At 37.1% G+C, this 27,734-nt stretch overlaps 1 protein-coding gene and 1 pseudogene across 7 annotated transcripts in view; both read left to right on the forward strand.

The window, feature by feature from the left end:
• USP25 (ubiquitin specific peptidase 25) overlaps positions 1-27,734 on the forward strand; it is a 200,870-nt gene that overhangs the window by 62,557 nt on the left and 110,579 nt on the right. For all 7 annotated transcript variants that reach the window (XM_020976262.2, XM_020976266.2, XM_020976265.2 and 4 more), the window contains 2 exons: positions 9,959-10,082; positions 20,105-20,267. In XM_020976262.2, the coding sequence (XP_020831921.1) occupies positions 9,959-10,082; positions 20,105-20,267 (287 nt within the window). The remainder of the gene's footprint in view (positions 1-9,958; positions 10,083-20,104; positions 20,268-27,734) is intronic.
• Positions 12,870-14,228, forward strand: LOC110200866 (protein C1orf43 homolog pseudogene; annotated as a pseudogene).

The raw sequence follows: 27,734 nt of genomic DNA on the forward strand, positions 1-27,734 counted from the left end.
GAACAATCTGGGCTACCCAGGGAAACAGTCTAGAATGCTTTAAAAAAAATTATCTTTTTGTGTGTGACTCTGCCACCTACTTAGCTATGCTTTCATGGGCAGGTCACTTAATTTCTCCAAATTACAGTTTTCAGTTATTAAATGAATCTCATAATGATTTGAATAAATATCTCCCAAGATTGCAAATTTTGAAGAGTAGCTAGTATTAATATAGTACTTCAAGTTTTGCAGAGTGCTTTATATATGTTGTTAATGAGATAATGTATGTTTTGTTGTCTTCTAAATTCTGATACTATTTTTGCTTTTTGCTTTTCCTCATTGAACAAATAGCCTGGAGAGTTTTCTGTGGGTTGGTTTCCTGCATTGTTTTCTGAAACAGAAAGGAATAGCAGGGAGCAAGGGATGAAGGAAGAAAATGAGAGATGCTTCTCTCTTAACCCTCATTTCCCTATGCTATCTCTTTCTCAGATTATTCACATTATCCACTTGTCTGTATGGAGGTTAAAAAATATTTTTTCCATACTAGATGCCATGCCTGCAATTTAGTAGGCACTTTGTAAATACCTTGCTGATTGGACATATGATTTAGGGTTTCATAGGAGTTACAGCATTTCTTTTCACATATTGAAGTAATATTCTTTTTCTAACAATAATAATAGTTAGCATTTATATAGTACTTTACTATTTGCAAGTTGCTTTACTTATTTTTTACAATGTATTATCTCATTTGATCCTCATAACCATTATCGCCTTTCAGAAATGAAAATCCTGAAGCTTAGAAAAATTAAGTGACTTGTCCTTGATCACAAAGTTAATAATTATTGGAGTTAGAATTCAAATTGTTGATCTTTTAGATGCTCTAAAATCTTAAAATCTTCATAAGATGAACTGCTATCTAATATACCTTTCCAATTTTGTACTTGTAAGATTGATTGTCTTTTTAGTTCAAGTGTAAGACCCTTACGTTTATACCTATTAAATTTTGTCTTATTAGATTTGGCCCAATGTTCTAGAATGTAAGACCTCTTTTGGGTCTAGATTTTCATCTAATATACCAGCCACTGCTCCATGTTTTGTGACATACATATATTTGATAAACATTCCATATCAGCTTTTATTCAAGTCATTGAAAAAAATTAAACAACACTGAGTGAAGCATAAATCACTGGGGGCATTGCACTGAAGACTTCCTTCCGAGCTTCCTAGTAAAATGATGAATGATTTCATGATTAATAAATGATTTATCAACCAGGGATGAAAATCTTTGCCCTGTCTTATGTCTACCAGCTACCCTGGAGGAAAAGCAAACATAGGCCTGGTCCAGCTCAACTCCCTCTGCAATAACCCTTGGAGATTGAGCTTCAGGATTCATTTACTACCTACTATTACTCCTATGGCTCTTTTAGTTTCTCTCCTTGCCTTCAAACTAATCAATCAAGAAGCCATTTGGTGAAAACAATCTATAGGTACCTCCTCTCATTCTTTCATCTCCATTCTCTTCAGTCTTAACCCATGAATATTCCACTCCAACCCTGTGCATCCCTTCTGTGCCCTGTACAATTTCCACCATAGTGAATAGATTCCCCTTCATCCTGTATCTCTTTTTCTCACACTCTTTCTATCACTGAATCTTAAACAACTTTAACTGGGATCTCACTGCAGCAGGGCAGTCTTTTTATTCCTCCCTAATTGATTCCCTGTTTCACTCCACATGGAAGCTATTCCAAATCTTCTCTTCCTTCTTCAGTCCTCCAGAATCTTCCTTGACCCCTCTCTCAGAGCTGAGGACATTGCCCCTTACTTTACTGAGAAAAATTGCCATCCTTCAAGCCTGAGCTTTCTTTTCTTCCATCTTCTTCATCTCTTCTTGACATAATCTCCCACTCATTTCTCCTTTCCCTCAGTCCGTAAAGTCTCTCTGTCCCTAGGCAACTAGGCTCAGCTGAAAGCAGCTGCTGTTTTCTTTGTCTGTTTCCACTGTACTTTTCTATTTTTGGTAACTTCTCAGCTCCTTTAGCTTCCTAGCTCTGTCGTCTTCTGACTTAAGTATGCAGCTTCTTTAAAAAAAAAAAGTTTTGTTGATATCTTCTGATTCTTACATAATCATAGTTATTGCCAGTATCCCTCCTTCTCTCCATCCTGGAGAGCTTTCCCCTTTCACACATAATATTGTTTGAAGAGGAAGAAAATCAGCACAAATGATCATTACATTGAAAAAGTCCAAAACCAAATGCAGTGTGTTACACCTGTGGATCTCTCATCTCCATAAAGGCACATGTTTCATCTTTAAAATTTTGTTACATTTACTTTTGAGTTTTTGGTTTGTGGTTGTTCTTTTCATTTACATTTTGTAGGTATGTTGTTTTCTTAGCTCTGCTTACTTCACCCTGAATCAGTTAATGTAGATCTTTCCATGCTTCTCAGTATTCATCACTTACATCATTTCTTACAGTGAAGTAGCATTACATTACATTCATGCACCACAATTTGTTTAGCCATTCCCCAATTGATGGGCATCTACTTTGTTTCCAATTCTTTCCTGTCACAAAAGTGTTGCTATAAATATTGGGGATATTCTTCTTATCAATGACTTCTTAGGAATAGGCCAAATAATAGAATCTTTGGTTCAAAGGATATAGACATTTTAGTGGTTTTATTTGTGGAATGCAGCTGTTAATATGTGTTTTTATCTTTTAATTCCCAGTCTCCTCAACTTTCTTCCCTCTGATCAGGGTCTTTTCATTTATAGTGATCTACTTCTAATTTAGGATGAGAAACCCCACATACATATTCCTATCATGTGTCAGCTGTGAAACAAATTCTCAATATATAATTGTCTTAGAGTCCACAGTTCTTTGATTCACAGTTTCCCAGCAATAAACATCCAAGTCTTAAAACAGTCACTTGTAAAAATTAGCTGCTGGGAAACAGTTCATTGCAGCTTTCTTCACCATCACACAAGGACCTTTATATTTTCTGCTTTCGCTCTGCTCCTCTCAAAACAAGTTACTTTTCTCTGTGTTTCTCACATACCTGTCCGTTTTATTTTTGTATCTACATAAGAAATAGGCCCTAACTTACGTGTTTATTTTGTATATACTACTTCTTAAAACTCAGCATACTATTTCCTACCTTCCCATCTTTCCTGAAATCTGGAATGTGTGTTCTCCTCATCTTTGTCTCTTAGGAACTCTATATTCTTTGGAAGTTGATTTCAAGTACTGCATCCTTCATGAAGTTCTCTTCTTGCCTTTTCATACTTCTTTGTGTTTATGTTTTACGCATTTCCTCCCTACCCCCAGTAGAATATGTGGACTGGAATTTGAAAGTCCAAATGAGACTATAACCAGGTTGAGTGGCAAAGTGGTTTACTACAAGAGAAAATAAAGACATGTATGCCAGGACCCCTCTACATGGAATACAAAGGATCCTGGCTTTGTGGGCAAAGCTTGAGATATTTATGGGTTTCAGCAAAATTGGTAGGTGTGGGGAAGAAGGAACAGTTCCTTCTAGGAACTGCTAGAACGTGAAAGCAGAATATTCTTGTTTATTGTAAGTTGAGGAAGGGGAGTCTGTAAACCATAAGACTGGTTTCAGCCAATTCTAGTCAGCTTTGTGTTGGGCTAATTCAGCAGGTGTAGCTAAAGTAGGGCTGAGCAAGGTTCAGATCGACTGCTGATTGGTTCACTTCATCTTTAGGCTCTCCATCCTCCTCCTTCAATCCTATGGAATAAGCTAACTCAAGGAAGACAGAATATACTTTTTGGATGTATATTCACATTCCCCCTTTTGGTCAAGGCAATGTCAGGACTTGTTGTTGACCAAGAAAGAATAACTTGCTGGAACATGATTTTGTTGATCACACACATGGAACATGTGGATGCAATAGCAAGAACAAGTCGAAAGAGGAGATAAAGAGCTAAACATACAAGCAATATAACAAACAAGTAGGCCATGGATAGTATAATGGAAGACAGAGCCCAGGGCTCTGGTTAGATACAAGAACAAATCACCAAAAACAGAGAAAAGCTTTGTACTAAGAGATTGTTATACCTTTGTCAATCAAATGCAGGGCACTTTGTGAATATTTTTAATTCCTTTGATAATCTGCCCACTGTTGTTAACATAGAAACAGCATTCTTCATCTAGGTAAGCATAGGTACCTCCCCGAGTGGCCAGGAGAGTATCTAGAACTCTTTAATTCTAGAGTACAACCCTGGTCAGGGAGTCAATCTACGGCTTCCAAAAAGGCCAGCACATTGCTGAAACCAAGGGCAGTAGTGAGAGAGAGGTTGCGGACTGCATATGGCAAGTCAGCGGTGCCAGGGTCTATTGCTTTAGGATTTTTGATAGGGTTGCTATTATGGAGTAATAGGATCCAGGCTAAGATTGTAGCTGGGCCATAGGGATGCCAGAATATTCAGGAAGCTTATTGGATCTCCAGCACTCCCTTCCATGACATGGGTAGTTATAGGGCTCTAGTACGAGGTGAATGGCTGCTAGCCTGAGGTGGGCCCAAGTTTCTAAGGTAGTGGGGTGAGCTGTATGTGTGGGCTCCAGATTGGAATGATTATTACAGGTGCAGCCCAGCAATCTGTGAGATTCCCTAGCTGACCTCATTCCCTAAAATGAGCTTTTGAACATTCCTAGCATATGGATGTTTGAAGCAGCCTACAAAAATAGGAAATAAAAGGGCTAGAAGGGGATTTATAATCTTGATAGTGTAGGGGAGAACCAGTGATGAGACAGTAAAGCCAACCCAACAGTAGTAAAAGACAAAACAGAAACCAAAGAAAGACACAAGTAATAAAGATAGGGTGGCAAGGTGTGGCCATCTAGTACTCAGCCCTTGTGTAGGATCTTGAGATGGTTGTCTCCTCTGGGTGTCGGCTGCTTCTGGGTTTCCTGAAAGCAGACCTTGAGACCTTCACCAAGTTAAGCATACTAGACAGAGGTGGGGACTTTCTTCAGATGAGAGAGATGAAGCCACAGTTTAACGCCTTGGAGTTTGGCAGCTATAGTGGTCATCAGGAGGACATGATATTGTTCTTTCCACTGGGTTCCAGAGAATCCTTTCTCAGTTGTCATTCCAGTAGATTCAATCACCTGGTTTCAACAACTGCTCAGTGGGCAAGAGACCTACAGATTGAGAATGAGAGACAAGGTGTGAATTTCCTTGATCATTCTTGAAAGGCCATGACAGTAGGTGAGGAGAGTATCCTTAGGTGGGAATAGCCTTCCCATGGAAACAGTGGCATGGGTTATTTCATAATAATTTCATGTGGGAATAAGGATAGTTTGCCAAAAGGGTTAAGCCTGTAGATTAAGCAGAGCCAGAGGTAATTGAATTTTTAGAATTCCATTTATCCTTTCAACCAACTGTAAGGATTAGGAGTGATATACACAAGGTAGGTACTTAAAGATGGTAGCAAATGGGAAATGACTGAACTAGTAAAGTGGGTACCCCTTTTCACTGTGGATTTTGCAGGGAACCCCCCCCCCCTGCAAAGCAGGAGTGACCTTTTCATTTAGGGATTTGGCAACTGCCATTGCAGTAGCTTTGTCTAACTGGAAATGCTTCCACCCCCCAGGAAAACACACAGACCATAACCAGAATAAACTGCTATCCATCAGAGGTGGATGATTGAGTTAAATCAATTTGCCATATTTCAAATAGAACAGAGGGGAGAGGAAAGCATCTAGTTGGGGCTTAAGTGAAACCACTTAGGACAAGTGGGGTAGGCTGCATAAGGAGTTAAGGCCACCTGATGGAATTTTCCCAGCCAGTATTTGTGGGCCAGCAAGATCACCTTGACCCAGACCAGTGGTTAATTGAATGCAAATATTCCATCATAGGGAGGGACAATGAATCAGGCAGCACTAACAGTCCTTTTGCTCCTCTCCATAACCCACTGGAGGGGTCCTTGTTGTATCCCTCGTTTTGCAGCCTGCTAACAACCAACTGCAACATAGAACCTCGAGCACGAACAACCTCTTTGGTTGTCAACACAGGTAGTGAAGATGTATGACTACTTAATGAAGTGCTTATGGGAACCAAAGGATTAAAGAGTTGCCATGGCTGTGGTCAAAATTGTCTTTTCTATGGGCAGGGGACCTTAATAATGGCTATAGCTTTTGGCAAAATCAAACAGTCCAGTAGGTGAGTAGTATATTCTTATGGGCTATCCAGAAGATGTTAGAAATCCCCTGTGTTTCAAAAGCTTCCCAAAGTCATGAACAGCTGCAAAGGCATCCCTGTTGTTAGGGTAGATGGCCTTGCATCCAGCTATGAGTAAGCATGGCTGTAGCTAACACCTCAAGCTCAGCCTGTTGGGCAGGCCTTTGGAAAGGAGCAGTCTCAGTGACATTAGTGGTGGTAGTAATGGCATACCCTGAAACTAGATTACTTTCCAGAATTCCTCAAACATGATCCATCAGTATATAAGGAAACAGCATCCAGCAAGAGGGTTTCTCATGTCATTCCTAGGTCAAGAACACTGTCTAGAAGAGTCACACAATCATGGTCATCATCAAAGTGAGGAGCTTAGCAGGCTCCTTATGGTCTAGACCAGTGTTTCTATCAAAAGTGAGTAGGAAACAGTTAAAAAATTCAAAGACTAATTTGCCAGGGTTTTGGTAGCAAGCTTTAATTTTTGTCCAATCTACAGGCTTCAGAAAAGCTATAGGGATGGCATCCAAAAGAGCCCTGTCAACATACTCTGCCCTCCGAAAGTAGACCTGAGTTATGGGACTTATTAATATCCGCAATAGAATTTTTCCAGTCTACTACCCTGAACCAATGTGTGGCTCCCCCTGGATTTACTAGGGTTTGGACTAATTGATAAATGTCAGGGAAATCAGGTTTATAAGTAGATAGAGTTTGCTGAAATTCTGTAGTAAATCCTGTGGTGTCTTCTCAGACCCAAGGAAACTCCTTCCCCATGGCCCGAAGTTCTGCCTTGGTCCAGGAGTTAAAGAAACAGTCAGGATTGTTGGATCTAGGTTCCTTCTTGAGTTTAAAAGGAAATTGGTGGATGGGAGCAATGAACTTCTCCCTCCTGAGCCTCAGACTCCTCTAGGTCTTAAGCCTCCTGTTTAGCACAAGAACCAGGGACAGGAGGGTAAATATTTTTAGAAGGGGCTGGTAACATCTGGCAGACCCATAAGTCTTTAAGTTCTTGTTTCAGCTTAGCAATGCAATTTTGATTATCTTGGGAAAGGGCTTGTACATTATTCTGTAGAGCACAAATTTGAGTTTCAGCCTTTTTTTTTCTAATTTCATTTTGCTGAGAGTTTCCTTAACAGAAACTAGATTACTGTCAGCTTCTCACTTGGTGGTCTCAAGTAGCACTTATTAAAAATATCCCACTCAAGATATTTAACTTTCTTGCCTGCATCATCAAGACATTTCTTAAGGTAATTTATCTTGTCCCGATCAAAAGTTCCCCACATTGGCCAGAAATAATAGAGATCATCTTTGATCATTTTCTGCCAGTTATGTATCTGCAGGTTTTGGAGCCATGCAGTAATGACATATGGCCTTCAACCATCCTCTTACAGGGGTGGGGAGGGAGCACATTATTTTTGGATGTTTTTTGTCCGTGGGTGTTAAGGAGCCATACTAAAGGGGAGCAAACTGCTCCCATGAATCTAGCCAGAACACAAAAGGAGTTGTAGCAACCAAAGAATCAGTCAGCCTTGGCTAGCCAAGGGTACCCATGAGGGTCCTTCCTTCCCTTCTCTTATGGGCCACCAAATGTTTCTCTTGTGAGAATGAACTTAATGGAAAAAAAAAACAAGAATTTAGGATCTGACCTATGGATCTGAGTGGAGAAGCAATACTCACCAACCCACAGATCGGAGACAGGTAGGGCACAAGGGGTCCACCCACTCTGGTGCCTAGCCCCATGTCGGGAGTCTCTGACCAGTCACTTTTACTACTTTATCACATCAGATCCTACCACTACCACCAAGAAATATAGACCAGAGTTTGAAACTATAACCAGGTTGAGTAGCAACTTAGTTTATTTCAAGAGAGGGTAAAGACATGCATACTAGCAACACAGAGTACAAAGGCTCTTTAGGCAAAGCCTAAGATATTTATGGGCTTCAGCGAAATTGGAAGATATGGGGGAGAAAAAGGGGGGGTCCCTTCTAGGAACTGCTAGAACATGGAAGCAGGATGTTCTTGTTTATTGTAAGATGGTTTCAGCTGGTCTGGTCAGCTCTGTGGTGGGCTAGCTCAGCAGGTGCAGCCAAAGTAGGGCAGACACAAAGGATCACTGGCATGCCAAGTGACCCTGGGCAAGAATCAGATTGGCTACTGATTGGTCCATTTCTTCTTTAGGCCTTCCGTCCTTCTCCAATTCTATGGAATAGGGTAACTCAAGGAAGACAGAAAAATTAATTTCAGGTGTGTGTTCACAAATATAAACTCCTCGAAGGCAAGGCATGTTATATTTTTGCCTTTTTATACCCAGCGTCTTACACAGTGAATAGTAGTTACAATATAGATGTTTAATTGAATCTGAAATGACAAGATGAAGCTTGTCCAGAGGAGTGGAGTTAGGATGGTGAGTGACCAAAAGTCAGGCAGATTAAAAAATTGGGTTTGCTTTTTGCTTGGAGAAGATTTAAGTCTTCACATATTTGAAAGGTTATCATGTGTGTGGAGCTGGGATTAGATTTCTTGTTCTCACTTGCCCTTGGAGAGTAGGCCTAGGCTGGGTGTGTGGATTCTAGAAAGTGGCCGGATTTGGTTAAACGTGGAAAATGGCTTACAAATAATTAGAACCATTAAAAATGGATTGGGTTTCCTTAGCAAGTGGTGAATTCCCTTTCACAAGAGATCTTTAAATGAAGGTTGGACATCCCACAACTTCTCAAAATTCTGCAATGCTTTTCACTGCCTTTTATGCTCTGGCTAAGTACAGCTCAAACAAAGCACTGCAGTGTAGTTACTTCCACCCTTATTTTACTATAGTTAAAATAATGATTTTTTTTTCTCAAGAAAATATAAGTAACTTTTTCTTCTTTACTTTGTTTAGGATATGGTCATCCCCAAATGCCTTTGCCTAGAGAAATAGGATATTTTTTTTTCCCTGAAGAAAGTGAAATTATGTAGTGTGTGTGTGTGTGTGTGTGTGTGTGTGTGTGTGTGTGTGTACGTACACGGGGGGAAGGGATTAATAGTTGAAAGTTTTATTGTTGTTGAAGAGGAACCAGAAAAATAATAGAGAAGAGAACTCTGATTTTATTTAAATCTGTCTATTTAAATTTGTACTTACATTAAATATCTATATTATCCTCTAAAAATTTTACAATTTTAGTACCCAGTATTTTACAATATTTAGTACCCAAGATTTAGTTACTCTAGTTTTGCTGAATAACATTTGAGGTGGTGGAATTGCCCTAACATGTTAAAGTTCTTTAAAATGACTACCGTTGATACCAAAAGACTGAGAGTTTGACCTGTAATTTTTTTCCTATGTCATAACATCTTAGAAAACAAAGATATGAAAATTTAAGTGGTTTGATATACTTTTTTTTGCCACCAAAGAGACCAATGTTACCTGAATAATTGTTCTCCCAATTTGTACTCCCAGTTTTTTGTGTATCAAGGAGGACTAAAAGTCAGGTTTTACAATATTGTAATAAAATACTGAAAGAAAATTCTTCTCTCTCATTAAAAACATGCCAGTACCTTTTCTTCTCTAGGGATCTCACAAATGAGAGAAAGGTAATAATGTTAACGATATAAGACTAACTTTAAGTTTTCATGTAGAATTTAGAAGTTAGGCCTTTTGAATAATGTGTGAGTTATATATAAGAATTAGGGAATTTAAGGTGTGTGGTTTAGTTTGACTGTGATTTACGTTTGGACTAATTTCTATAATGTAAGAATCTCCTTTCATCTTGTTTTACTTTTAATTTTGAGAAAGATAGTTTTGCTTTTCAGATGTGATTGATCTCACTGGAGATGATAAAGATGATCTTCAGAGAGCAATTGCCTTGAGTTTGGAAGAATCAAACAGGGCATTCAGGGAGACTGGAATAACTGATGAGGAGCAAGCTATTAGCAGGTAAAAATACAACTTATATAAGCAGATATATAAAGTACATGTAAGAGAAAGAACTTGCTTTAATTAATTTTTGTTAATTGAGAATAACTAATTCCCTAGTAGAGAATAACATAATCACTCTAATTGTGAACAGTACTGCATTCTAAAATTATTCTGTTTGCTTCTGAATTGTTCTTTATTCTATAACCAAGAAAAAAATAAATCGAGTATTAGACTATGCTTGGGAAAACACATTAATTGAGCATAAGCTAGCTTAGGTTTTTTAGCATTTGGAAGTGAATCTGCTGGTTCTATTCAAGTGTTTGTATCCATATCTATTAAAGGAAACCATATTTCTGGTGGTTCCCAGCCACAGACCCTCTTCCCTCTGAGATTACCTTTCTCTTATTCTGTATATATTTTGTATGCACATAGTCATTTGCATTCTTTTGCTCCTATTAGAACGTGAGCTCCTTGAAGCTATATTTTTATCTTTTTTTATCTTTTTATATATTTTATCTATCTTTGACAACCCCAGTATTTAGCAGAGTGTCTTGCCATCTAAATGCTTGTTGATTAACTGGTTGATTGACTAATCTCTTTCTAGTGCCAATCTCATGTTATGAACCACTTACTGGCAATTTTGAACTGTATACTATCTCTTAGGCATCTGAAATTCTACATGTCCAAAACAGAACTCCTTACCTTTTCTCCCAAACCCATTCTTTCCCTGATTTTTCACTGTTTGTGTTTTTTGAGACTGCTATGATTCTTATCATCCAGATTCTCAACCTTCACTTTATCCTTGATTCCTCACTTTCTTTTATCCCACATGTCCTATCAGTTGCCAGATCTTGTTAGTCATTTCTGCTTCCACATCTCTAGTATCAGTCCCATTCTCTTTTTACTCAACCCTGCTGGACTGTTGTAATAACCTTCTAATTGATTTCCTGCTTCAGGTCTCTGCCTATTCAAATCTACTCAGCTACCAAAATGATTTTTCTAAAGTTCAGATCTAACAAAGTCATTCTCCTAATCAGTAAAATTCAGGATTCTTATTGACTCTAGGATCAAATGTTATTTGATCTTTATCATCCTTTTTTAATTTCTAACTTTGTGTAATTTTATAAGGTATATGATTATATAGTAGTAGTTGTTAAGTCTTTCAGTCATGTCCTACTCTTCATGACCCTATATTGGGTTTTCTTGGCAAAGGTACTGGAGTGGTTTACCATTTCCTTCTCTGATGGAATAAGACAAACAAAGGTTGAATGATTTGCCCAGGATCACACAGCTAGTGAGTGTCTGAGGTCACATCTGAACTCAGATCTTTCTGACTCTAAGCTCGATACTCTATCCACTAAGCCACCTAGCTGCCTCCAAAGGGAACAGAGGTTAAGTGACTTGTCCAACACACAGCTAGTAAATGTCTAAGGCTGGATCTGAACTCAGGTCTTTCTGTCTCCAGGCACAGCACTCTATCCACTGAGCCATCCAGCAGTCTCTTTATATAATAGAACATGTACATAATTTATACATAAGTAAATACACATTTGGGAAAGATGTGCACAAAACTTTATTGTATTGCTAGAGGTGCCTGATGAAAAAAAATTGTAAATTTCTGATCTACAGTATTAAATTAACCAGACAACCTCAGTCCCAAAGACATAATACCAATATTAGTCCTCAAGATGATGGACCTTTCTTTTCTCCCCAAAGGGCTTATTTAATTTTGATTTCTGATATTTTTCTTTAATTTTTTTATTGTTGCCATTTCATTTTCATTCTTGAATATATCTCTTGTCATTTCCTTTGCCCAAACAAGCCCTAATTTGTAACAGCTATTAAAAAAGAAAAAAAAATAGTTCAACAAAACCAACTAATATACCGATCCTCTGTAAATAAATATGTGATATTCCATGTCCATAGTGCCTCACCTCTCTAATAAAGGAGAGGCGTCAACACTTTTTCAGGACTTAAAAAAATGAAGCTACTTGGTTTAAAATGCAGATTCAGTGTTACTTGCTGTGTTTGTAATGCTTCAGAGAGTTTGGTTTTCTAAACAATTATAATAGTCAGGTAGGGCAACAGCAAGTTGCTCTGAGGCAGAAACAAGAGGCAGTATAAGACACTGCCAGGTGAGCTGTGCTGCAGTTGCCACCTTGACCATCACCTCCTCTCAGACCTGGGTGGAGGCAGATCGGGACTATGAACTCAGCAGCCCTGGAAATAGCAGCTGCCCTTCTCCCCTTCCCTACCTCATCACACCCAACACCACCAACTGGATTAATTACCATTAAGGAGCAGGCAAGCAGCAGGGAACCCTGGGACATGTGCTAGGTAAGCCAAACCATTTTAAGAAACAGAAAAGAAAGTCTGTACCAAAGTCCTTGGTACTGTCAATGGTTCAACATTAGAAATGGATATTTACCTTTTTTTTTTATCACTAGAAATGACACTAAAGATACATTGCCATTTTCTCCGCCACTCTGTACCCTAAAGACTATTGGGCCTTCATCTGCCCTGTAGCTGAATCCTCCTAGAAGTATTAGAATTATAATGTGAGCACCAGGACTTTAGGAACAATCCACATTTTTAATCTTTATTCTCAGTGTTTTGATAAATAAGCCTTTAATAAATGCTTTTTCTAGTCTCCCCCACTCCCATCTCTGGCAGTTTCTACATTTTCTCAGTGGGCCTGGCTTTGGCTTCCCCAATAAGGAAATGGCCAGGGAACTCCTAGTCCTGGGCCCATCACTACTGCAGAGCCCAAGCTAACAAAGCTGGAGGGAGGCCACGGAGTCCACTAGTAACTGGTTTTTTGCTGTGAGTGTCATGCTGGTGATGGCCTTATGGGAGTTTGGTATTTGTGCTGCTGTTCATTGTTGTGAAAGGTCCATCATGGATTTTGCTATGAAGTCTCAAAGAGGCCCTCATTGTCCCTGTGGGACACAATGCTCCCAAGTATCTGAAGGAAGAAGTTGATGTCCAGGGTCTGGGAGGTAAAATATGAGTCCCAGCTTCTAAAAGAGGATAATGCCAGACTTCTGCAGCTGCATACAGCAGGAAACCCACGTTGCTACAACTTCCTATACAGGATGGAAGCATTGGATGTCATTTGTGCCTCTGAGATCTCATTCCATTTGGAAGGCTGGCATCCTTGTTCCCTGTTGGGCAAGAACTTCTGCTCTGCTGGAGCTTCAAAACACAAGAACCCCCTTCAAGGGTGTCCACTATGAGGGCACTGATACCCTGCTAGATACCTCAGGACAGCTTGGTATGGAACTGGTATTTTTGGCCGTACTTGAATATCTACACTATAAGGAAGCACTGAATGAACTGACTGCCACTGTCAAAGTCCATGATGGGAGCTTCCAGTGACAGCACCTGTTGGCAGCTAAGGATCTCACAGAGTCTCCTGAAGTTTCCTCCCACAGTAAATATCCAGGTCATCTCTCTGCCCTCCAGCCAGAAGAGTAAAAGAACCAAGCACTTCCTGGAGCTGAAGAGTTTTAAGGGTAACTACAACACTCTAGAGAGTACCTTCCGACTAAATTTGGGGATAATCGTTGGCTGCAATAGGAGAATCTAGTCTAGATATCCAGGGAAGACACAACAGCACTGGACAGCATTGATATTATTATGCCTAGAATTCTTGGAATATATGCCTAGACATCCTTCCTTAGCTTATCCCTCTGTTCTGTTGTGGAACTTAAGTTCCATGAGACCCTCTTTCCTCTCTTAACATTTTAATGGAGTTGAATCCACATATTGTCTGTCTGTCCATGTCACATCCTCCGTTTCCCAACTTGTTTTTGAATATGGTTATTTTTTGCCCTCTCCCAAAGTCAGTCTTATCCTAAATAGGTTAGTGGGAGTATAGGAGGAGGCACTTATGATGGTAGAAATGGAAACCACAGAGCCCCTATCTTACCCAGTTGGATGAGAACTCTAGCCTGTGGACATGTCATTTAAAGTTGTGGCGTAAGAAGGGCAGACAAGAGCTAGTGTTGTACTTAAACCAAACCCTTGCACTGCCTTGCCGTACTCTGATAGGGCATACTCTATAGGGCATATAGATCAAAACAAGTGACTAAGGGGAGCTGTTATGATATAGGCACTAATTCCTCATCCCCCCAATAAGTCAGTGTACTGGTCTAACTTATTAAGCTGGTTATTTAATAAAATATCTGTAAAAATTTTAAATGCTTTTTCTTTCCCATTATCTACAAGTGAACAATTTTGAAATTACCCTATAACACTTTTATAACTCTTGAGTTTCTCTAAAAAATATATATAAAATATATATTTTTTATATATGTATATATAAAAATAAAAATTACTCTGTATAAAGATTCACTGATTTATCAGTATCCAAACATTCACTCTAGTGGAAATGGGTTTGTGCTAATCATCTGTTTTGCCTTGCTTCTTTTGTGATCCACAGTACATATTTTATAAGATTGGGGCCAGCTACGTAGTTTGTGATCCTAAAACATTGTATTTGTGTGTGTGAAGCTTACCTGGCCATTATAGGGATTAAACTGACTGACTTGGCCTCGTTAACTCAGGGCTCTAACTTAGTTATCCAGTGTAGGCATATGAATAGTATTGTGAATTATTATATTATTTTAATATTTTATTGTTCTTTTTAAAGATATTAGCAGAGCTATTGTAATTTTGCTGTAGTACCACAACACTTTCCCTTTCTCCTATAAAGGGGAATAGTAAATTTATAGCATTCTTGAAGATGATCAGTAAAATTAATTTCACTGGAACATGTTGATTTAAATTCTGTAGAATGATTAAATCAAAACCTTGCCTTTCCAGGCTTCTTAGCACTTTATTCCTCTCCATGTGCTCCTGATTCAGCTACATTGGTCTTGCTACTGCTCACATGTGACAGTCCATTTCCTGACTCTCTGCCTTTATGCTGGCTGTCCCATTTGCCTAGAATGTCCCCTCAATTGTCTACTCTGATTTCCTTCAAGATTTAGCTCAAATCCCACCATCTGCAAGAGACTTTTCCTTCTCTTTCAGATTACCACCCATTTATTCTGTTTATACCTTGTGTGTATATAGTTGTTTCCATGTTGTCTCGTCTTTTAGAATGTGAGCTTCTTGAGGGCAGGGACCACATTTTTGCCTTTTTTTGTTTCTTCAGTAATTAGCACGGTTCTTGGCACTTACTAAATGCTGCTTCTGCTGATGCTGAAAAAGAACTAGGCAGTATTCTATCGCTGAATTCTAGGAAACACTTTCTATAGATAATGTATTTTTTCTGTCTTGCAGAGTTCTTTTCCTCCCACTTGAAATGGAGAACAGGGGAATATGGATATGAATCTTCTATCCAGTACTGGTAGTGTGTTGGATGGGAAGTAAAGAACATGGTGGAGGAGAACAGAGCACTAGAACTCAATTATAGGGTTATTTAGTTGCTTCCTGACAGAATCTGTATAGTTAAGCTTTCATGCCCGTAACACAGAAATTAGAACTTTAGCTCCAACTTGAGCTGGATTAGTATCTAACTTGTGTGAATGATCATCAAATCTGAGCAGTCTGCCCTCGGATTTAACTATAGCATGCACATCGTATATATTGAAAATTTATATGAATGATTAAAATGTGTTTATAAGTTCTTACAATGTTCCAAGCATTATGCTAAGTACTGGAAATACAAATAGAAAAAGCAAGAGGCTACTTCTTTCCAAGAAACTTGCTTGTATTCTAATTTGGAGAAAATTCAGCTGCAGGGCAGATGAGAAAGCCCAGAATTTCATAAGAGAGCAGCAGAAGGTTGGATGGCAGGATCTTTAGGGTAAATTAATTTATATGTTTGTACCCAGTTGTGTGGAGGTTATTGTGGCAGAGAAGATAATAAGGCCTAGATGATTTAAGATACAGTGGTAGGGTGGGTGGTACAACGTGGTGGTCCTTAATTTCAGGAGAGGGATTAGAGTTGGTGAGTCACAGTTCATCCAAGTGGTGCAGTCATGCTGCCCCATGAGGTCTGGAAGCAAGGGGAAAGGTGTGTGTGTATGTGGTGGGGACGGGGGGCCTCTAGCAGCTTAACCTAAGTAGCCTAGGATTTTGAAGAGAATGAAAGAGGGGAAAATGGCCCTGCTTCCCACTGTCTCTTGAGGGTGGGTGGGTGTGTGTGTGTGTGGGGGGTGTTGCGGCCAGGGGATGTGATGTGGGGCGAGAAGGGCAGGGCAGTGTTATAGTATACTAACCTATTTTCTGGACCAGAACTTTGAATTTTTTCAAAAGTGGAAAAATTACTGTAGCCCCCTTAAAACTAATTATTCATTTACAAGATAGCTCCATAAGTTTAGAAATATCACTTATATAGAAATTAACCCCATGGTCTTTGCCTCATTACAACTTGTTCTGACCAGTGAATTAAATTGCATGATAATATGCTGTTGTATTGCTTTTGGAAAGATCTGACTCGAGCCCACAGTTTAGGATCTGGTTAGAGTAAAATGAGGTACTTAAAAGATGTTCAGAAGTTAACAAAAAGAGGTTTACGTAGCCATAACATAGAAAGGATATTCAACAAGGACACTGTAATACATCTCCATCCTTACCTCCAATTCTACAGAACAGTACCTAGGGCCCCAATTCTATGTCTGTGGGCCTTTTTATTACCCTGAGGTGATCAGGAAATGATCTGGACTAGACTCAGGCCTGGCAACCTGCCTCCTTTAGCCCAGTGGGCTGCCTCATAAGAATATAAGAGATCTTCTAGTCTAAAATCCTTTCATCCGCCTCAAGGTCTTCATGACTTCCATTTTTTCCAGATAGGAAGGAATATGAAAACATTTTATCTTTTGTAGAAGGAGTATTGAAGTTAAAAAGAAAATGGGGAAATGGAGTCAAAGAAAAACTTGATCACTTATTAGCCTCAGGAGGCAGAACTATGAGCAGTCTGTGGAGCAGCAAAGAGGCAAATACAGGTTTTAATACAAGGAATAACCACCTTACAAATAGAACTGTCCACAAGGGGAATGGCTATCATATGAGGTAGTAGGTTTTCTCTCAAGGGAGGCCTTTTAAGCAATGACTGGAAGATTGTTAGGTGAAATATAATGGAGACATTTATTCACGTAAGGGTTAGATTAGGTGACCTTTTAGGGCTTTTCTAACTTTTAAGATTTAATGATTCTGTGAATGTCTTAATTATCCCCTATCTTTTAATTGATTAAAGGCACTAATAAGCAACAAGGAGCTTCTTATGTTGCTAGCTATGTTCTTAGCAAAGGCTGTCCCTTGAAATACTGATACTGTGGATTATAAACTTGTATATATTGGTTTTAGTATTAAAAAAATAAAGTAAAAGTATAGATTTTTCAAATAAATGGAATAGAATAAATAATAGACCAAAAATAGAATTAGAAATCTGTATTTTCTGGTTGCACCATCTATTTATCTCCCTAAAAATTTTTATTCCTAAAATTCAAGTATATTAGTGAAGTAATTAAGAATACTTAGGAGAACTAATGGAGATTTTAGAGTATCTTAACAGTAACATGTAAACATAATATTTTATGTTTTATTGTAAGGGAAATTTCTAGTCTATAGGAAGAATTTAGTATCTATTTGTTAATAAGCCCAAGAGAGATGCTCCTTAATTGAATAAAGCAAAATTATAATTGACATGTATTTTGGAATAGTTCAGTTATTCTGTGAAACAAGTTGTTAGTTATGAAAGGTAGGAGCTTTTTTCCTTTAAAATGTACAAGAAGTTATACTGTAAGTTGAAATCAGATATTTAAGATACTACCTTAGGGAGAAATACTTAAATTAGTAAAGACTACTAGTCACTTGTATTTTCTGTTCTTGGTAAATTATGAGTCACTCAAAGTATTCTAATGAGTTTTATTCTTAATAAATGCAGCTATAGGGGCAGCTAGGTGGTGCAGTGGATAGAGCACTGGCCCTGAAGGCAAGAGGACCTGAGTTCAAATCTGGCCTCAGACCGAAGACTTGACACTAGCTGTGTGAACCTGGGCAAATCACTTAACCCCAATTGCCCATAAATAAATAAATGAATGAATGAATGAATGAATGAATAAATAAAAATGCAGCTGTGATTTGCAGATGTCTATTTCAGAACAAGCAACAATTTTTATGTGATATCACTTTGTGATGGTAGTGGTCCTTCTGTTGACATTAGACTTACTCAGAACATATCATGTTGACCAGATGAGACAAATTGGTTAGTTTCCTCAACATTAGTTCTTTGTCAGTTGAGTGGTAAATTTCATGCCACATGCGTGTATTTCATTGCTCTCTTTTTTATGTTTTTAATTCTATTGTTTTTAAGAATGGATATTACTCCATGGAAACATACAAAACTTGTAGCTCTTAAAGAGTACATCTCAGTGACTTGTAAAGATATTGAAGTAGATATTGGAGGGGAAGTTAAGTATTTCAAGAATCATTTAAGCTCACTATAAAATATGATTCAGTGGCACAGAAGCACACAAAGTATGGTTAAAAATGAAAAACAATACCAAAGCTAACAAACTTTTACTATAAAACAGCCTAATTAATCCTCAGAAAACAAGCAGAGACATTCAGAGACACTGAGGGGCTACAAGAGTTATTGATTCCTCTTTAGTGGGGCCTAGGTTTCTTAAATTTGGAAGAACAGCTGAAAGGACAATTTTTTAAAAAGTAGCTGCCAGCCCTCACTATGAAGAAAACATTCTTGTCATGGACAAGGCAATGCAAAGATCGGAGTATTATTAATTAGGAAAAGGAAATGCTAAAACTAACTTTTTCATTCAAAGGTATTCTGAAACTGTTATCATAAGGACTCTAGGTAAATCTGCAAGATCTCAACATTTTCGTGGGACTTTAAAATATCCATTTTTGCCTAACTCTACCCCCAGCATGTTTTGAGAAATTTAAAATGCCAGTGGGTCTTGAAGGCTTGTCTCTGTTGAGGGATTGGTGAACTCTGATTTTTTTTTACTATGATAATCAGAATTTTTCTAGAAATTCAGAAATGAAGATAAAATACTATAAAACTGCCTTGTTTTACATCACACATGAAAGAATGTCATATTTATCCAAAGATATGGAGGAAAACATGCTTCACTGGCCTGGGAACTTATCTGATTTAAACCTTTGGCAAATGTAGGGGCTATAATTCTAGCTAAATTTGGGGAAATGGGTTGTTTGTCAAAGTTATGCTTCATTTCCAGTATGATAAAAGTGTGATTTCATGATGAAGGATTAAAGAATATGTATCCAAGTTTTATGAATTCACTGCCAGGTTGTGTAAAACAGGTAACTGCAATGAAAAGAGAACATCTTGCATATTAATGTTTTTAAAGATTTAGAAAGTTGGAAGGCTTGTTGAGAATGTCAGTAAATTTATTTTATTTTGTCCCAAGTGATTTGTACATTGCTATAGGTATTTTTCCTTTGTTTAGGTTTCATAGAATTTTAGAGCTAGAAGGAACATAAGAGATCATCTAATTATAGGATCATAGATTTAGAGCTGAAAATAAGGGTTATGTTTCATATTTTTCATATGAGAAAACTGAGGCCCAGAGAAGTTCAATATCTTGCCCAAGGTCTCCTTAGTAATAAGTGTGAGAACCATTTGAATTTATATCCACACTGCCTCTAAACCTTGCAATGTATGAAAGCCCAGCAGAGTGAAATGAATTACTTAGGATTATAATTTACTAGTGGCAAAACTATGACTAAAATTCAGGTGTCAGGTGTCCAGGACACTTACTTACCTGTATTCTTCTTCATTTACTTAGATATTTGAAGTTCCTTTTATTTAGGCAAATTTGGAAGTATACATTGTGAAAACATTCAGGTCTCACTTGAACTTTCATGGGTGACATCAAGATGTCATTCAAGGAAGATATTTTCTACGTGAACTTCTTTTGAAAATGTATTCTAATAAACATTAATAAGCAATGTTTCTTCATATATCTCAAACTCATATCTTATAACATTTCTGTATTAAACACCATGGTAACATTTTCCCCTTCCTTTTTTATTGGCTTTCTAAGAGTCCTTGAAGCCAGCATAGCAGAAAATAAAGCAAGTTTGAAGAGGACGCATACAGAAGTCTGGAGTGATTCTCCAAACCCTTATGATAGAAAAAGACAGGATAATTGTCCAGTTGGGCTAAAGAATGTTGGAAATACCTGCTGGTTTAGTGCTGTTATTCAGGTAAGAATCTTTATTCAACATTGTGTTTAAAGCAAGAAGGGATATGGATAAGCCTTTTATGTTTCTTATTTATTGTTTCTGCTATTTCTGTGTACATATATAAATGTACATGTATATCGAAACCAAAAATGTATATGATTCTTCTTTCCTCAAAACTGTTTGGGGAGGGATGACATTGTTTTCCCTTATTCCAAGTTTGAGGAAACAAATTAAGTAACTTTTTTTTTTACTAGATTAATAGGTATTTATCTGTTTTGGGTAAATTTTCTCTGTTTGTTAGAAGAAGCTATCAGATTGGGAAGAAGGTACATTATCTTTTGTTTTAAGGATAGTTTCCCATGCAGTAAGGCCCCAAACTAGGAAATTATTTTTATGCATCAGATCTTACTTGTTGCTCACCAGAATGTGTCAGGATAATGTTCTTCTTAGAGAATACTTGCTATTTTAATATGTATTGCTTTTAAATTTTTTCAATCTTGGGGCGGAGCCAAGATGGCAGAGTAAAAGCAGTGACTTGCTTGAGCTCTCCCCCAAACCTCTCCAAATACCTAGAAAATATGGCTCTGAACAAATTATAAAGTAGCAGAACCCACAAAAAGATGAAGTGAAACAAATTTCCAGCCCAAGACAACCTGGATGGTTGATCAGAAAGGTATGTTGAGCCGGGTTGGGAGAGGAACACAGTTCAGGCCTCAGCGAACCTGGAGCAGGCTTTAAGAGGACTGAATTGCAGGCAACTGTGGCGATTTCCAGACTTCTCAACCCACGAATGGCCAGAACAACTTAGCAGGTCACTGGGAAAAGTCTGTTTCTGTGGTGAGAGAGAAGTGTGGGCTCCCAGTCCCATTCCCCAAGCTCGGCCCCAGGACAGCAGTTGCCTTCTGAGCTTCTGGTCCACAGACTGAGGGGGAGTCGAGTGGCTGATCAGAGGGGAATTGCAGGGTGCAGGATTCTCTTGCTTTACCCATGCTTGGATCTGGGTCCCAGTTCTGGGTGGCAGTCCTGGGGAGAGGAGGAGCTTGTTGGGGTGGTGCAGACAAAAACCTCCTCAGGTAGAAAAGAGTGCTTGTGGTTACTCATAGACCAGAGCACAGGCCAGGAAAGGAGTAAGCGCCTCGCCCTTGATCATAGCACCTTGGAAGAACTGAAAATTTTCAGGTCCCTACAAGTATCTCTGAAAACAGCTGCACAAAACCCCTGAAGCTTGAGACAGTACATTCTCCACAGTGAAAAACAGACCCCTACCTTAACAAAGAGTTTATAACTCAAGTAATTGGCCAGGATCATGAGCAAGCAGTGCAAAAAGAGTCAGACTGTATTATCTTATGTTGGTGACAAAGAAGATGAAAACATACAACCAGAAGACAACTAAGCCAAAGCTCCTACATCCAAAGCCTCCAAGAAAAATATGAATTGGTCCCAGGCCATGGAAGAGCTCAAAAAAGATTTTTGAAAAGCAAGTAAGAGAAATAGAAGAAAAATTGGGAAGAGAAATGAAACTGATGCAAGAAAATCATGAAAAATGAATCAACCGCTTGCTAAAGGAGACCCAAAAAAATACTGAAGAAAATAACACCTTAAAAAATAGCCTAACCCATTGGCAAAAGACATCCAAAAAAGCCAATGAGGAAAAGAATGCCCTAAAAAGCAAAATTGGCCAAATGGAAAAGGAAGTCTAAAAGCTTACTGAAGAAAATACTTCCTTAAAAATTAGAATGGAGCAATTGGAAGCTAGACTTATGAGAAATCAAGCACTGAAACAAATCCAAAAGAATGAAAAAAAATAACATGTGAAATATCTCATTGGAAAAACAACTGACCTGGAAAATAGATCCAGGAGAGAGAACTTAAAAATATTGGACTATCTGAAAGCCATGATCAAAAAAAGAGCTTAGCCATCATCTTTCAAGAAATTATCAAGGAAAACTGCCCTAATTTAGAACCAGACAAAATAGAAATTGAAAGAATCCACCAATCACCTCCTGAAAGAGATCCCCAAAGGAAAACTCCTAGGAATATTGTAGCCAAATTCCAGAGTTCCCAGGTCAAGGAGAAAATATTGCAAGCAGCCAAAAAAACAATTCAAGTATTGTGGAACACAATCAGGATAACATAAGATTTAGCAGCTTCTACATTAGGACGACTGGAATATAATATTCCAGAGCAAAGGAGATAGGATTACAACCAAGAATCACCTACCCAGCAAAACTGAGTATAATCCTTCAGGGGAAAAAAATGGTCATTCAGTGAAAAAGACTTTCAAGCATTCTTGATGAAAAGACCAGAGCTGAATAGAAAATTTGACTTTCAAATACAAGACTCAAGTGAAACATGAAGAGGTAAACAGGAAAGAGAAATCATAATAGACTTATTAAGGTTGAACTGTTTACATTCCTGCATGGAAAGATGATATTTGCAACTCATGAGTCCTTTGTCAGTATTAGGTAGTGAGGAAAAAAATATGATGTATGGATAGGTAGATAGAGGGCACAGGGTGAGTTGAAGATAAAGGGGTGATATCTAGAAAATAAAATTAAGGGGTGAAAGAGGATTATACTGGGAGAAGGAGAAAGGGAGAAAAAGAATGAGATAAATTATCTCACGTGAAACAGACAAGAATAGGCCTTTCCAGTGGAGGGGAAATGGGGGAAGGTGAGAGGGAATGAATGAATCTTATTCTCATAGGATTTGGCTTAAGGAGGGAATAACATACACAATGGGGTATGGAAATCTATCTTACCCTACAGAAAAATAAGAGGGCAAGGGGACAAGAGAGCAGGGGTTGATAGAGGAGAGGGCAGATTGGGGGAAGGGATAATCATAAGCCAACACCTTCTGAGGAAGGACAGGATCAAAAGAGAGAATAGAATAAATGGGGGGGGTAGGATAGGATGAAGGGAAATATACTTAGTTTTTCACAACGTAACTACTGTGGAAGTGTTTTGCATGACTACACATCTATAACTTGTATCAAGATGCTTGCCTTTTCAGTGAGGGTGGGTGGGGAGGGAGGAAGGGAGAAAATCTGTAACCCAAAGTTTTAAAAACACATGTTAAAAATTAAAAAAAAAATTTCAATCTTAAAATTGTAAGAGTCCTTAGAGGTTTTCTTGTTTATTTTTCTATGGATAGCTTCACTAAATATTGCTTTACTTGGGTTCCTGTAACATTGGGATACTATTTTTAGCATTAACTTCATCAAAGGGTTTTTCTGTATCTGTTGAGATAATTATGTTATTCTTCATGTTTTTAATATGATTAATTATATTGATTACTTTCCAAATGTTGAATTGTCTTTGCACCCTGGTGTAATGATAAATAATTTTATGTATTCTTTTTGATAAAATTTTATTTAAAAAATTGCTGTCAACTAGTAATTCTTCTTTGCTTTGTCCTTCTCTGGTTTAAGTATTAGGACTAAATTAATCCCATAAAAGAAATTTGGTAGAGTGCTTTTTTCTCAATTTTTATAGATAATTTTAAAACAGTATCAATTATTCTTTTTTAAAGAATACCTTTTAGGTGGAATTCTCCTGTAAGTCTGTTTGGACCTGATTTTTTTTCCCTTCTGATAATGTCTTTCTAGCAAGTTTAGTTTCCTTTTTTGGGACAAGATTTTCAATATTTCTATTTTGTGTTTTGCTAATTTGGGTATTTGACGATATTATAGGAAAATTTAAAAAAAAATTTTAAAATTCAGTTTTGTTGGCATAGAACTACATATGGTAATTTCTGATAATTCTTTTTTTATGTTGTGATTTCAGCTTTTTTTTATTATTTTGTTAATTTTTTTATCCATACACTATTTGCATTGGTTAAAATTATTCATTTCTGTTAGTCTTTTTAGCAAGCATCAGGTCCTGTACTAGAGACTGTGGCAAAGATTAGAAGTCATGTGCTAATGTTTCAAAGCCATATTTATAATCTAAATCATCTAAACCAGGGATTCTTAACCTGGGGTCCATGAAATTTTTAAAAAAATATTTTTATAACTGTATTTCACCAAAATTGGTTTTCCTTTGTAATTTTAGGTACGTTATTTTAGGCATTAAAAATTATTCAGATAAGGAGTCCATAGGCTTCACCCAAATGACAAAAGGGGTCCATGATACCAAAAAAAAATTTAAACCTTTGATGTAGGTAAATTCAAATGAAGCTAATGAATGTGGAAAATATAAGAAATTGCACACTGACTAATAATATCGCAGAAGTGAAAGGAAGTTGAAATACCAGTGTGAATAGCAAAATGGATAACATGTAATCTACAGATTAGAAATAATACTATACAAGTAGGACCAGGATAACTGGATATGAACAACTTGGAAATCAAGAAGATGAACAAAATAATTTATTGAACCATGAGCAACACTTTCTAATTCTAACAAAAGTTGTTTGTAGAATCTGATGTCATTAATGGAAATTTATTTCCAAACCATGGTAACTATTTTATGGGAGCTAGAACCTGAAATCTCAATTCAACAGACATTTATTGTGCACAAAATATTATAAGGTCTGTAATTTGTTGATTGAGATAGATAAATTAAACGGTCCTCTTACTTGAGGAGTTGACAGTTTGGTAGGAAAAAGACATATATTGATGTGCACATTAACTGGGATAAAGTAAAACAAATTCATTAACATCTTCTTTAAACCTTCAATGTATGTGCAGTGACCTCAACTAATAAAATAATTTGTAGAAATCAGACAGCTTTCAGATTTAAGCATTCAACCTGAAGGCTCTAGTTGCTGCCCTAAATACCAGGAAGTTTTTTTTACTCAGTAGTCATTTGTTCTGATATACATTAGATAATTTAAATGTTTAAGAACATTTTGTATGCAGTATATCATCCTTTCATTGCAATGGCTTATTTTACATAATTTATCATTAAATTCACAGATTTGGATAATTATTCTTGAATCTTTCATCATGGAATCTTGTGTATTAAGCATACCTTTGACGAACAGTACATTTTCCCCAGTTTACCCTTAATTTGAGTTTGTATGTTTGCACCAAGGTTTAAAGCAGATGATAGGTGAAAGGCTTTGAATCTAAGAACATTCTATTACATATGGAAAAACAGCTGACTAAACAAGATTTCAAGTCTAGATACCTGTTTCTTTTATAAAAAATGGAAGTACTCTCTTATTCTTACTGTGAAATGGCAGCTTTCATGATTCTGCTCACTAATTAACAGTGTTATGTGCAGTGGCCTTAACTAACAAAAATCTTTTGCAGAAATCAGACAGTTTACAGATTAAAGCCCTCAACCTGAAAGTTCCAATTGCTGCCTAAAAACCAGAAATTAATTCCTTTTTACTCATTAGCAATTTATACAGATATACATTAGATTATTAATTTTCTGAATGAACATTTATTGTATTCAGTTTCTTTTAAAATGTGAGTTTAGTGCTTGTAAAAGACTTGAAAACTATCAGATTTGTTAAAACATGGGTCTTAAAAAGAAAAGAGGTCATTTTATGATATTATTTACTCTCTTCCTTGGTATCCAATTTTTATACTAATTTATCTAGTGTTGACAGTTGCCTGACAGCTGAATTGGCAATAATGATGGTCAAATTTCCCTTTCTTAATATGTAGGATATATCTAAGAAAAATCACTTAAAGATGGAAAGCTAATGATTCCATTGCCAACTAAGAACTATGTGTTCCAAAATGTAACCGTAGGATCACAGTATAACAAAAAATACCAAGTCTAATTCCTAGTCCACTGAAGCACATTTTTCTCCACCCTTGGATAGATTTCTCAACATTTTGTGATGTGTTGCATGGTACAAGGATATTTTTACAGTATTTCATCTTTATGAATTTCTGTAAATCCAGAACAATTTTGCTTTTTGTTATATCAATATGTTTATCAGAGTTCATCATTCCCTCAATGGGAACAAGTCTTCCAGACACAAAAAATTTTAAAATCCCCCAAACATTTTGAAAGTGGAGGGAAATGGATGTTTTAAAGTCTGATGAAGATGGTGAGATCTTACAGGCTTACCAGGACTTTGTCTGGTAACAATTTTGATATATAGCCTTGAACCAAAAAATTAGTTTTATCATTACCTTTTTCCAATCATCAATACTCCAGTGTTTGTATTGCCTTGCCCAGGACAAGTATATTTTCTTCATAGTAGGGGTTGATAGCTACTTTTTAAAAAAGCTGGCCTTTTAGCTGTTTTTCCTACTTCGAAAAGCTTGTGCCTTACTATAGAGGAATCAGTAATAATCCTCCTACCAACCAGGTATCTCTGGATGACTTTGCTTGTTTTCTGAGGATTAATTAGGCACTTTCACAGCAAAATTTGTTTATTCTTGGCATTATTTTTCATTTTAACCTCATTTTTCTTTGTGCTTCAGTGCCACAGAATCTGAAATGTTTGACTTCCCCATACCAACATCCACTTCAATATCTCTAAATCATTGAAGTGTACTCTTCAAGAGCTACAAGTTTTGTATATTTCCTTGGAGTATTATTCATTCTTAAAAACCACAGAACTGAAAACATAACAAAGGAAAGCAGTGAAACATATATATGGAATGATATTCAACACTCATATGACAGAGAATTAGAGTAGGGATACTAGGTCAATTTGTTTTCATCTGTTAAACTTGATGTGTTCTGAGTAAATCTAGTGACCGTAGAAGTATATACCATGTCTATTGCAGTCATAAAATTAAGCTACAGCCAAAGCATTGCTTGTCCCAGGTAATTCATACACAACTTTATATAGCAATTACTGAGTATTAGATTATATTTATATCAGATTGATAGAAATTTCTATGAGAGCTCAAAGAGGGAAACTGAATTTCTGACTATAGGAGAGATTAGCAAAAGTTTTAGAGACAATGGAGACCATGGCTTTTTTGTCTTGGATTTCCTGCTTTTCAAATTTTGAAGTTTCTTTGCTTCCCATGTTGAGTGCTGATCTTTTCCTTATTCATTCATTTATTTCTGCATCAAATCACCATAGGTGGTGACTTTGGGTAAGGACCATGTACTATCAGGCAATGCTTTTGGGACATAATTTTTCTTAGTGATTGTCCTTGCTGTTTAGGGTATAGGAGAAATATTTATAGTATATATACATTTATTACATACGTTCCCCCCAAATGGGGAGGGGAGAGGCAGGAAAATGGGGTATTAAGCAAAAAGAGTATTGGACTGCAATCTGAAAATCTGAGTTTTGTCCTGGTTCTTTCATTACTCTTACCTTCCACATTTATAAAATGAAGTTTTGAACTAGATATTAAAAAGCATCTTTTCAGCTTTAAAGTTCTGTGATTTGAGGCATAATTTTACTCCTTTATTAAAAATATTGCCTTTGTATCTTAGCTTTAATAACATTACTAATAATATCTTTGATTTATTTAATGGAAAGACCTTGGATAGGATAGAGTTACATACATTATATAGTCATCATAAAAATTCCAGGAGGAATCAGGAAACCACCCTC

The sequence above is a fragment of the Phascolarctos cinereus genome, unplaced genomic scaffold (assembly GCF_003287225.1).
Source record: "Phascolarctos cinereus isolate Bilbo 61053 unplaced genomic scaffold, phaCin_HiC Scaffold_726;HRSCAF=1367, whole genome shotgun sequence".
NCBI lineage: Eukaryota > Metazoa > Chordata > Mammalia > Diprotodontia > Phascolarctidae > Phascolarctos > Phascolarctos cinereus.